This window comes from Colobus angolensis, unplaced genomic scaffold (genome assembly GCF_000951035.1).
Source record: "Colobus angolensis palliatus isolate OR3802 unplaced genomic scaffold, Cang.pa_1.0 Scaffold247, whole genome shotgun sequence".
NCBI classification, from domain to species: Eukaryota; Metazoa; Chordata; class Mammalia; order Primates; family Cercopithecidae; genus Colobus; species Colobus angolensis.
The window spans coordinates 3,240,675-3,254,060 of record NW_012115677.1 but is presented as its reverse complement, the minus strand read 5'-3'; the positions used below and the strand labels follow the sequence as shown (position 1 = coordinate 3,254,060).

The 13,386-nt window shown below is 41.8% G+C and overlaps 1 protein-coding gene across 1 annotated transcript in view; it reads right to left on the bottom strand.

Annotated features, from left to right (window-relative positions):
* Positions 1 to 13,386, bottom strand: part of LOC105514543 (rap guanine nucleotide exchange factor 4-like) — a 69,678-nt gene that overhangs the window by 13,392 nt on the left and 42,900 nt on the right. Inside the window, exons 2-3 of the mRNA XM_011945965.1 lie at positions 7,945 to 8,087; positions 4,824 to 4,912 (exon numbers count right to left, since the gene is read on the bottom strand). Coding sequence (XP_011801355.1) covers positions 4,824 to 4,912; positions 7,945 to 8,087 — 232 coding nt within the window. The remainder of the gene's footprint in view (positions 1 to 4,823; positions 4,913 to 7,944; positions 8,088 to 13,386) is intronic.

Genomic DNA, 13,386 nt, shown 5'->3' with positions numbered 1-13,386 from the left:
AGTGAATGAATCTCACAAGATCTGATGGTTTTAAAAATGGGAGTTTCCCTGCACAAGCTCTCTTTGCCTGCTGCCATCCATGTAAGATGTGACTTGCTCATCCTTGCCTTCTGCCATGATTGTGAGGTCTCTCCAGCCATGTGGAACTATAAGTCTAATAAACTTATTTCTTTTGTAAATTGCCCAGTCTCAGGTATGTCTTTCTCAGCAGCATGAAAATGGACTAATATACATACCTAATAAACATATAGCATAAAATACTATTGCAGAATCTGGGAAAGGTGGTCTCCCTCACGTATTCCCATTTCCATTAGTAGCATCACTGTCCACCTCTTCACCCAAGTCAGGAGCCTCCCCTTCGCTCTACACCTCCACATTCCATCACCGTCAGTTCTAACATTTTGCCTCCATCTTGTGCACCGTGTACCTCACTTTCCCTCCCTATCACCTACACTTATCTACCCTACCCTCGAATCCGGATGCCCTTTGGAGGGAGGGCCTCACCCCTTTCAATGTGCATCACCAGATCAAAGAGAGGGTGGGAGGAGGAATGCCCCCAACAGCATCTGGGCGGTGGGCTTAGAGGGAAGGGCTGTGGGGCTGAGAGCTGCATCAGATACCCAGGTGCGAGTTGGAGAAGCTGCAAGGCAAAAGCTCCTCCCTGCATTCCTTATTCCTTAATGGCTGGCTTGGCCCCCACCTCTCTTCCTTCCTCTTCTGGTCCTTCTGGGTGGCACCTATACAACCATGATGGGCAAGCACTGAGCCCCAGAATCACAAAGAACTGGCCCGGACATCCAGCAGCTTTGTGACCTTGGGCAGGCTGTTGAATATCTGGCCTCTAAAATGAGACAAACCACAGCACTAAGGAGAGGGCAGTGTGGTGAGTGCCGGTGGGATAACGCTTGTGACACACTGGGCACAGAGCTTCCTGTCGTAGGCGCCCCATTGCCAGCAGCCACTCCCGCTCTTCTTCCACCATCCTGGCTCACACCCCACTGAGGGGCTAAAACCCAGTGCTAAGTTTGGGAATTTGTCACTACATCCCTCTGGCTCTCAGGTGAGAAGGCAGACATACAGGGCAGCAAGGGGCAGGCTGGCAAGAAACTCTGCCCTGTCCTCCCTGAAAGACTTGACTCTGTGCCATCACCTCTTTTCTCTTTCCTCAGTTTTCTCTTAGACTCTCGTAACTTTTCTTCCTTCACTTTTATCATCCTCCTCACACCTCTGTTCACATGTGCGCCCAGCAGAAGAACATGCAATTTGGAGGATGTCAGACCTGAATTCAAATCTCAGTTTGCCCACGTACACGTGTGTGGCCCTGGGAAAGCTGCACCTAAGTCACTGAGCCTTGTTTTCAAGCCTGTGGTAAAACAGGACACAAATGCCTAAAGATTAGTTCAGTTAATGTCCATGGAACCCTTCGCATGAGCCACACAAGGAAGGCACTCAGCAATGATCGTTTCTGGTCTCTAGGGGTAGGAATTCCAGGTCTCTCCTTGCTCCTCACCCATGGCCTTCACCCAACCCCATCTCCCCCCTCATTGGGGTCTATTACGGTTAACTGTATGTGTCAACTTAGCTAGACAATAATGGCCAGTAGATTGGTTAAAAACTAACCTAGATGTTGCTGTGAAGATATTATTTAGATGTGATTAACATTTACAATCAGTAGACCTTAAAGTAGATCACCCTCCATGATGTGCGTGTGCCTCATCTACTCACCTGAAGGCCTAAGAGCAAACAGGTTTTCCTTGAGGTTTCCCAAAGAAGAAGGAATTCTGCTTCTGCCAATAACTCTTACCTGAATCTCCAGCCTGCCAGCTCTAGACTTCAGACCTGCCAGCCCCCGAAATCATGTGAGCCAGTTCCTAAAAATAAACCTGTCTCTCTCTCTCCATCTCTATCTCTTAGTGCTTCTGTTTCTTCAAAGAACCCTGACTTGTATGGGGCACTACTCGGCCATGTTAAACAATCCCCCAGATTTACCACATTGCTGGTGGGCAGACACCCAGAGCCATCACAAGGCCAGCATGGGTAGATATGGCAGTTTTGTTTCTCCCTTGCAAGCATCTTGGCATGGAAGGGGGCTCTGCCATCTTGGTCATTCTCCTTAGCTTCTTTCTCCCATGTGGCTGGACCATGTCCAGCCCTCAGAACTGGCTGCAAGGCTGGGCCCTGTTTATCTCAGGCTGTACTCTAGAGGGCTAGAGGGTGTAGGGGTCAATGAGCTTTCTCTTCCTTTTATTTTAGTGACACAAATCCATCCAGAAAACTCTGGTTGAACGTTGTGTATTATGAAATACATAAAGGAAGTAGTAAGCTGGCTTTGGTATTAAATTAATAATTCCTAACAACTAAAAGAAGACTGAGCCCAACTTAGGAAAGTTCTCTGCATTGGTTTTGAGGTCAAAATTACAGGTAAATCTAAAATTAAAAGTTTTGTTAAAATTGTTAAATCTGTAGCTAATAACCCTGCTAGGATGCCATGGTGAGAGATAACTGGTCAAAGGCAAAATTCCTGAAACCCCCGGCCAGATACTATTTTAATACCCTCAAAATCTCAGCCAGCTTTCACATCTGGTGTGTCAGCACATAAGAGCTGGTGTTATTTATCATCCCCTTAGGCACATCTGCTCTTCCTTTTCTGATTCGCCTTCTCTCTCCTTCCTGAGATTTCCTATTCTTTCTTTTCTCCTCCTTAATTCTCATCTTACTTCCCTTTCTTCTGTTTTGTCACATTTCTCTTTTTAGCTTCACTCTCTCCATTATCACTCATTCAGGACCCACTCTAGCTGCAGGAGGAACTGAGCAGAAAGATCCTGCTGCAGGCCCTGTCCCCAGGGCACATCTATGCAGGTGAAACATGGGGAAGGGAAGTACCAGGAGCGGCTCTGAGCAAAAACGCCCAGAGAGTCCCCACCAGAACAGCATCCACAAGGTAGGAAATATGCAGAGAGGAAGGATATGGGGTAATCTGAAAGGATGACAAAAGGCAGGGAGAGAGGGAAGCTGTATGTTGCATCATGCTTCTTAAGAGTCAAATGGTGGAGAGCAGTGGCGAAGAGCATCTGTTCAGGTACCTGACTGCTTGGGTTTTAATCTTGGTTTCTCTAATTTCTAGATATAATACTTGAGGTAAGTTATTTAACCACTCGGGGACATCATCTGCAAAATGAGAACAGTAATACAACCTACCTCATGGTTGACTTGAGGATCAAAGAAGTAAATAAATACCTGTTAAGTGCTTGGAACACTGCCAAGTAAACATCCAAGAAGGACTGGATAAATTATATATGGATAAATATCTTGGTTATACTGGATATGGCAAATATCCAAGAAATGCTAGCTGTTCTCCTTCCCATTTGAAACCAAGGCAGCTTACAAGAATCAAAACCCACCTCTCACCTTGACTGTCTCTGAAATCCAAGAGAAAGCCAACTCCGTGAGAGACAGGAAGAGGAAAAGTATCATCAAAGTTGGGAAGCACAGGTTCCATGCTGTGTCTAATGGAATTTTCATGCACTGATGCACAGAAAGAGTATACTGTGGATTACACAGGATTTGGACACTGGCCTGAGAATTTAACCATCCATTACAATGGGTATCACCCAGGAAACTACATTGCAAATTCCAAATGCCCACCTTACCAGCAATCTTTTGGGATACCACTCCATTTTTAAGATGGTGACTGCCCACAACTTCAATACAGATACAAGTTCCTAAAAAATTTAAACCTCAAATTTGGTGTGTTATGAATTTTTCTCACATTTGAAGTGTGCTACCTATGAATAAGGCTCCAAAACACTGCCTTAAATATGACACTTGGCAGAAAGTTACTTGTCCCTTTAACTAATTCTTTAATTTTTTTCAGTAATTCTTTCAGATTTTACAACGAACTAATTCTCTTACTTCAGTTTTTTCTGAATCCTGAATATGTGGAAATAACACTTGGAACATTTTCATAGTGACACCTGATAGGGGCCTTTTATGGGTCATACTTTTCAGACTCGAGATTCTTGGCTCTAAACAGTGAGGTTGTGTACATTTTAGCCACATGTCTTAATGATAGAGCAAGAGTCACTGCAGATGTGAAAGAAGGCCCTGGGTTTGACTTTAAATATTCATATATTTTTTATTTTTAAAATATTTTTCTTTCTTTTTTAATTTTGTTTTTTTTTAATATTCATAAATTTTGTGAAAAAAAAAAGAATGAGTTTCATCTACTAGGATGCCAAACTCCTCAGAGGTGACTAATGAAAATAAAGCATGCACTGTACTTTAGAAGGAAAATAATATTATTAGCCTTCCACATTTGCAAAGACAAGGCAGAGAAATAGAGATTTTAGGGGGACTGCATCAACCATATTTCCCTTGCATCACCAGAGCTCCTACAAGGTGGATGAGGGGATCACTTCTAGGACAAAGAAAATTCAAGATACAATGATGGAGAAAGGATCCAAGAGGAAACATGGGAAGACTTCTTCTCCTTCCCCTTCACTCACATTTCACCCTATACAGCAATTTGTGTCACACTGCAATTCCTTGCATTTCCAAATAGACTACAAGCTCCTAGAAAGCATCCAATGTGTTCTTGCATTTCATGTTTTGACACCTGGCATCATACTCAAATCAGAGAAGACATTCAATAGGTGTTTGCTGAGTAACTTAATAAAGGAATCAAACAAACACTGCCAAACCCCTTATTGTAGGAAAGAAGAAATGGACTTGAAAATGTAATTGTAATGGCATAAAAGACATAGGGATAATATGTCTTTTTAAAAAAATAAATCCTACTTCCAAAAAAATATCGAGCATATTACCTGGTGACTGCTGGTCTCAGATACTTTAACATCCAAAGACCCTGCCAAGACAGCATACCAGTTTGTTCCAATATCACCCTGGCGAAATACTGGGGAAAAAAACAGTGATATAAATATAACAGATACAACTTGGTTTTACTGTAGGATCTGATAGTTTTTCACTGGTCCAAGCATGTCTTGGACCTAACTGAGCTTACCACCCTTCCCCGAACTCTTGCCCACAGGAACATGACATGTTTTTCTTTACCTCATCTGTCAACAAAGCTATATCCTATTTATTCAATATTCTGTGAAGTGTAACCTTGTTAAAGAGAACTCTATCATACTTACAGAGCTGTAATAAAGATGATAGCTTTAAATGTTATAAGATCCTTCGAATTTAAGAAGAATTGGCTGATATTTCCCAAGACTATATTAAAAGCAATGTGTTTTCTAGACTAGCACCTCTCCTTTTAAGGTGACCAATGATTGATTTAAAAACCAAAATCTGCTTTGTTTAAAACTTTTAACTATTATATTATCATTGTCCGTTTTCTTATTCTTTTTATAAATTCACTGCTTTTAAGCATTTGAATGACCCTCATCAGAAATTTTTGAAACTGATCTTGCTCCAAGTTTGTCCTCTCAGAGAGAAAATATTTAGGTATTTACATAGAACCATAGTTCCCATATCATATTAAGACCAGGTTTGGGAAAGTAATTCCAAAACACTGGTTCAAAAATTTCATGCAAACCAACTGTCCTTTTAAATATCCTAACTAAATAACTAGATGGAGTGATTTGATATTTTAAAATCCTCTTCACAGTTAAAGTCAGAGGTCAAGTAACTCAATGAAAAATCACATGACAGCTCGTGGGATAACTGAGTCCTGGCAAGGCTAGTGTTTACTGGAGACGAGCAAGCTTCTGGGAACCACAATTAATGATGACAAGTGGCTCTGAACTTCCTGACTAGGACATGCTGTGGAAAGGCAAAGAACAACAATGACATCCTACCAAGTGCAAAGACAAGCTTAAGATGGGGTCGATGAGTTTATAGCTGGTCTCTCCAGTAACTCTGCTATTCCAAATCTTTGTGACTCATTTTAGAGTTAGGGTTTTGTCTTTTATGAAATTCTTGGCCCCAAAAGACATTATTATTTGTCAATCAAATTCATGTTACACGTTAGGAGATTCATTTTGAAAATGGCTTTTAGAAACATAAAATAGTTTTATTGCCAAAAGAATAAAGTTTCTGATATCAGTTTTAAAAGACTGGTTGAAAATGGTATGTATGGATGATTTTTTTCTTAACAGAAATGTAACTATGAGTTGGGTGCAGGGGCTCATGCCTATAATCCTAACACTTTGGGAAGCCACAGCAGGAGGATTGCTTGAGACCAGGAGTTCGAGACCAGCCTGGGCAACATAGCTGACCTGGTCTTTACCAAAATTAAAGAAAGTAGCTGGGCATAGTGGCACATGCCTGTAGTCCTAGCTACTCAGGAGGCTGAGGTGGGCAGATGGCTTGAGCCTAGGAGTTCAAGGTTGTAGTGAGCCATGATTGCACTACTGCACTCCAGCCTAGATGACAGAGCAAGAACTCATCTCAAAAAAAAAAAAAAGAAAGAAAAAGAAAAAGAAATGTAACTATGCTTCTATGTGTACACATAGGAGAACATTTTGAAGAATATACCCCAATTTTTTTTTTTTTTTTTTTGAGACGGAGTCTTGTTCTGTCACCCAGGCTGGAGTGCAGTATGCGATGGCGCAATCTCAGCTCACTGCAACCTCCACCTCCTGGGTTCAAGCAATTCTCCTGCCTCAGCCTCCCGAGTAGCTGGGATTACAGGTGCCCGCCACCACGGCCGGCTAATTGTTTGTATTTTTAGTAGAGATGGGTTTCACCGTGTTAGCCAGGATGGTCTCAATCTCCTGACCTCATGATCTGCCCACCTTGGCCTCCCAAAATGCCAGGATTACAAGCGTGAGCCACTGCGCCTGGCCCACAAAATGTTAATGGTAGAAATTGTAGGTGATTTTTATTTTGTTGACTTTCTAAATTTTCTACAATAATGTTGTGACTCACCCTGTTGCTTTCCCACCCAGAACCACTCATGCCCTGTTGTCTAACTGAACCCAGGTTTTAGACAAGTTTCCACCCTCATCCATAGGGCTAGGTGTTAGCTCCACTAGGGCAATCATGATTGGTATAAATCAGTCCTGGTGATCCCATTATTTTTGCAAGTGATTTGTTGAGACTTAGGCATGTGATGCATTTCTGGCCAATGAGTCAATACAAGAAGTCTGCTGGGGGACTTCTAAAACAGAGACCCAAAAAGAAATAGTCCTTCAGCAGGACATTTTTGTATCAATACATAATGCATCCAACAGCTGTAGCTGTCAGAATAATTTGGGACAAGTCTGAGGACAAAACCCAACACCTCAGAATGCATACAAAAACAAAAAATATAGGAAGGACCTGAAGCCTTAATAATTTCACTGGGTCACTTCACTAACCAACCCTGAAGTCATTCTACCTCAGGATTTCTTCTATATGAGTAATTGATTTTTTTTCTTGTTGTATAAGTCATTGAATATTCAAATCAGTTGAAAGGGAGTTTTCTGTGAGTGCAGCATAAAGTGTTCCAACAGAAGAACTATTACTTCTTTAAAGAAAAAATACTTTTAAAAAAATCCAACTGTTACTCTATCTCCCTGCCCCTTATTCACACCTGGAATAGATGATATAACTAGCATTAATTCAAAACATTACTATCAGCACTAGTTAAGAGAACTTTTACCTTAATATCCTATTGGCCACACATTTCTTGGATTAGAGAAGACAATTATTTGAATTTCTAAAGATATAGCTAAATGTGTGAATCATTACATCCCTCCAGCTCCATCTAGAAAGTCGGTTGCCCTGGAAGAACCATTTACGTTCTGTGAACAAAGGAGTTAGGGAAACAACTACATGGAACTGAATAAACAGACTAGAGGGAAATGCCAACTTAATACCCTTAGTTGAAGCTCAAATATTTAGCACATAAATACTCCATTTGCTATTTATCTCCATAAAGTAACCACAAATGAGCATAAACCATACATGGAAATATACTACTAGAGTTGCATTTCTTACATGTTATTCCCTTTTCCAGATTCTCATAATAACCACATAAGCAAATCTGATGAAGGAGATTTGGGTGAAATTTCTCAAAAGCTTTAACTTCTTTCAGTCGAGTGAAGATTATATCCACATCTTCGCTGGATCGCTCCAATGGTCTGTATAGGGAGAAAAGGCACAAAAGCTCTATCAGTAAAGATTTACCTCAAAGTGAGTCAATAGGCCTCATTTTAATTATATTCAAATTTACCCAAATATCCCAATTGTGAATATTTCATTGCAAACATTTATCCACCCCCTTATAGGTATTTCTGGGCTGATATAGACATGTCTGGAGCTTTACCAACTATTCGCCTTAAATCACTACTATTGCAGATGCTACAGCAGGAGTCAACCTCAGAGTGCTAAGTTCAAGGTGATACTATGGTATAATGCTTAATCCCTTAGAAGCACAAGATACATGAAAATGCAGATTTTACTAAAAATTGAAGTCTCAAACACAAATGCCTGCAGGGGCCAATGAGGTAAAGGAAGTGAGTAGAAAGAGCAAGATATAAGGGGAAAAAATCTCTACTCTAAGAAAACAACAGTGAAATCACAAAGACAAATGAGAAGTGACAGCCTCAGTGTTGGTGATTCTCCAGGGAATGGTGGGCATGAGGGTGAACTGCAAACATGGGACTGTCCACAGAGAGCAGCTCTTATTTGGCTGTTTTCCTTCTTCTTAGTTTTCTGTGTAAATGTGAGCCCAGATGTTGTCAAATCTTCCCATTGTTCAAGGTAAATCCAGTTGTGTAGACATCTGTTTGCTTTTTTTTTTGAGACAGAGTTTCGCTTTTGTTGCCCAGGCTAGAGTGCAATGGCACGATCTTGGCTCACTGCAACCTCCGCCTCCTGAGTTCAAGCGAATACAGGCGCCCACTACCACACCCAACTAATTTTTTGTATTTTTAGTAGAGATGGGGTTTCACTATGCTGGCCAGGCTGCTCTTGAACTCCTGACCTCAGGCAATCCACCCGCCTCGGCCTCCCAAAGTACTGGGATTATAGGCTCACTTTGTTGCCCAGGCTGAGTGCAATGACACAATCTTGGCTCACTGCAGCCTTGACTTCCAGGGCTTAAGTGATCCTGCCACTTCAGCCTCCCAAGTAGCTGGGATTACAGGTGCACTCCACCATGTCCAGCTACATTTTTGTACTGGCAGGGTTTCGTCATATTGCCCAGGCTGGTCTCAAACTCCTGGGCTTAAGCAATCCTCCCGCCTCAGCCTCCCAAAGTGCTAGGATTACAGGCATGAGCCACCACGCCCAGTCTGTTCATATTTCTTGAACACTGTGTGGGCCACACACACACAAAAAATCTATGGAATAGATCCAACCTGCTGACTGCCATTTTGTAACCTCTGGATTAAGATAAATCAAAGAACCAAACAAATATAAGATAGTTTTACAAACTATATAAACTATTTTTTTCTTTTCTTTGAGCAATTTTCCAAGTCTGTTCCTTCCATGTGCTTTGCAGGAACCCACTGCTATTCTTGATAGATATTTCACATTACATAGAAACTATCATGTGTGCCCCAGAGCATTCTGGGATCAGAGGAAACAAACTGGATGAGGATGTGACAGAGACAGGTAATGTTCACCAAACAGCCATGTGCTCCCCTGAATGTACTAGCCTTCCTTGTAGTCACGTTGGGGCTGGACTGCGAACAAAACTAGCATATATCTCTTCTGAGGTGAGACTGGTAAGAGCCGGGGGCCTCTCTTCTGTCTCTCTTCTTCAGGAACAACTTTGAAGGGTGTTATGGGTTGACTGTGTCTCCTCAAAAGATACATCAGGGATCTGGTACTCAGCACCTGTGCATGTAATCTTCTTTGGAAATAGGGTCTTGTAGATGCAATCAAATTAAGATGAGGTCACACTGGATCATGGTTGACCCTAATCTAATAACTAGCACCATTAGAAAAAGAAGAGAAATTGGACAGACAGACACAGGGAAAACAGCCACGTGGAGGTGGTGACAGAAATTGGAGTGATGCATCTATCAGCAAGGAATGCCGAAGATTGCCGGCAACTTTCAAAAGCTAGAAAGGGACAAGAAGGATTGTTCCCTAGAGCCTTCAGAGAAGACACGGGCCTCCCACACCTTGATTCTGGACTTCCAGCCTTCAGAACCCTGAGAGAAAAAAGTGTTTGTTGTTTTAAACCACTCAGTTTGTGGTATCTTGTTCCGGCAGCCCTAGGAAACTAAGACGGGAGGCATGTGTTTTACATGCTATAGCCACAAGATAGAGAAGAATGTACAACCCACAAAAGATTCTGTATAGTGGCAAATATGAAGCTACTGAGATGGGGCAGGGATGTTATCACAGCATCACCCAGTATTACTCAGACTAATACAGAAGTCAAGACTAGCTACGCCAGAGTTCAAGGAACTTGGGACATTGTCAGAAGAAGACAGATCCCATCACGAGAGATGAACATTTTCAGAGGACATGAGTAGATGACCCGTTACTAAGTGGAAGACCTAAGATACAGGCTTTCCTGAGCTTCGTTTAAAGGCTCTTCACCTTGCTCGATTTTCACCCCATCACACTTTTAGGCCCAAAAAAACTAGATTCAAAGAATATGCCCACAACTCCCTGGTCTTCCAACAAACCCCTACTGGAAGGATTTGGATTCTGCTTCTTGGGGAAGAGGAAGGGAAATCCTGATGTGTGTGTGCCCAGTCTCTGAGATGACAGCGTGCCTGAAAGCACTGAGAGATGTGTAGGCTTGACTTGGGAAAATACAACACATCAGATTCAGTGCCTCTTCCTCCAATTACCCTTTTGGAAGGGCTTTCTAAACTCCTTACCAGAAGCTATGTCCTCAAAGTTACGGGGCTTTGGAACAGAGACTAGGACTTCAGCAGTTAATAAGGTGGTATGGACAGTGGTGCAGACAACTTTCAGTCTTTGTGTGTCTCGGGGGCAGCAAGGACAGCAGCAGCTGGCAGAGGCACCCCTAGTGGGGGATCCCAGACAGTAAAGCACACTTCCCAGGGGGCAGAGCTAGTGCTGGTGCCAGTAGGAAGTCGGGTTGCTGCTATAGAAGCACTGGCAGCAGCCACAGGCCCAAAGCAATGGCAGCATGCAAGTGACCGTGGGAGGAATCATAAGGACTAGATGAGCTAGAAACTGACTGGACATTGATATGGCAGATTCTACTTAGCTACATAGGAAAAGAGACAGAGATTAGAATCCATCTTCCACAAAGAAGGAAAAAGCATCCCTTTTTGTTTATACTCACTAGAGCATCTCCCACATTAGGAATGCAGACTAGGGCAGCTAAAAAGATTTTTAGTCTAACGCTCACCAGAAAACAGTGGAAGAAAAACGTATGTACTTCTATACAGTCCAAAACAAGCACAGAAGAACTTCAAGCTTCATAACCAGATTGTTAAATGACAAAAGACACTTGGAAAGACAAAATTGATTTGAGATAACTGGGAGAAGAGTGAAACCTCTTCTCCTAATATTTTTGTGTACCCCCAAATTAGGCCATAACAATGTCATTCTTGTTTAATAGTTAAGCCTCAGAAACAATGAAAAGCAATCTTCTATCTGTCATTAATTTTATTGGGCACTTCATGGAGTGGGGAAAATTTCATTTGGCTATTAATAGACACCGTTATCATTCAATCTCTGGAATCTACCACCAGTGATAATCCTTTTGTGAATCTCTAATTTCCTAATACAATGCATATTCTCACCTCTCTAGGGGTGATGTCTGGGACCTCCTTTATAGATCCTACAGTGCCCGCAACAGGGCCAACCATACAAAACCCCTTGAGTGTAATGTCCTACAGCGACCTTAAACTGAACTTATCTTCTCTCCAACATCTGCTACTGCACCTGCCCTCCTTACTTCCATGCATGGAGTAGACTCACCCTCTGCTATGGTCTAAATAGCATAGAGGTGAGCCTACTCCCTCTGCTATTTGGTCCCTCAAAATTCGTGGGTCGGAAATTTAATCACCAGTGCAACAACGTCGGGAGGTGGAGTTTAATGAAGAGTGCTTAGGTCATGAGCACTCTGGTTTCATGCAGTATTTGTGGATTAATGAGTGGATTAATGCTGCTATAAAAAAGGCTTGCAGGAGTGGGCTCAGCCCTTTCTACCTTCCACCATGTGAGGACACAGCAAGAAGACTCTGACCAGATGCTGGCACCTTGATACTGGACTTCCCAGCCTCCAGAACTGTAAGAAATAAATTTCTGTTCTTTTTGAATTACCCAGTCACCAGTATTCTGTGATAGCAGCACAAAACAGACCAAGACACTCTCCCTCACCACATCCCAGTAATTTTACCTGCGAATGTCTCTCAAATTCATCCCTCCATTAATCCTTACGCCACTCTCTCATTAAGCGTGGATAAAGGACATGTGAAGCACAAAGCACATGCTGAGACATGAATCTGAACAGCATGGCAGTCCTATCCTAGGAGAGTTCTGTCTAATAATCAGCAGAAGCATTTTAAGCAGGGTAGTGGCATGATTGGATAACCATTTTGGAAAGATCACCTTGACTGTGACTACAGGCAGATGGGAGACAGTCAAGATCAACAGCGAAGAGGAAGTTAGGAAGTTCTTGCAGTATATCAAAATGATGATGTGGTTTCTCTAATTATAGCTCACTCTAGGCTCCTTTCTTCTCCCTTCATAACGATGAACAGCTGGTCCTTAAGCAAAAGCTCCAAGTACAGATAATTGATTTTCCTTAGCCTGGCATCTAATATCTAGGGCCTTTTTAAAAAATGACTTTTTAAAAACTTTCACTTTTAAAACATGTTCAAACAACAAAAGAATCATTTACAGCCCCTACAACTTGGTATTTTAAAAAATTAACATCCTAATTAAGAAATAGGCTAAAGACTTGAACAGACATTTCTCCAAAGAAGACACACAAATGGTCAACAGGTATGAAAAGGTGCTCATTGTCACTAATAATCAGGGAAATGCAAATCAAAGCCATAATGAGATATTACCTTACATCTGTCAAGATGGCTATTATCAAAAAAAAAAAAAATGTTGGTGAGGATGTGAGGAAACTGGAACCTCTGCACACTGTTGGTCAGTATCTAAAATGGTGTGGCTGCTATGAAAAACAGTTTAGAGGTTCCTCAAAAAATTAAAAATAGAACTACCATTCATCCAGATATCCCACTTCTGGGTGTTTATCTGAAAGAACTGAAATCAGGATCTTGAAGAGATATTCACACTTCCATGTTCATTTCAGCATTATTCACAGTAGCCAAGATATGGAAACAACCTAAATGCCTATCAACAGATAAACGGATAAAGAAAATAATACATATATACATACAATGGAGTATTATTTACCCTTGAAAATGAAGGACATTCTGCAATCTATGACAACATGCATGAACCTTGAAGACATTCTGCTAAGTG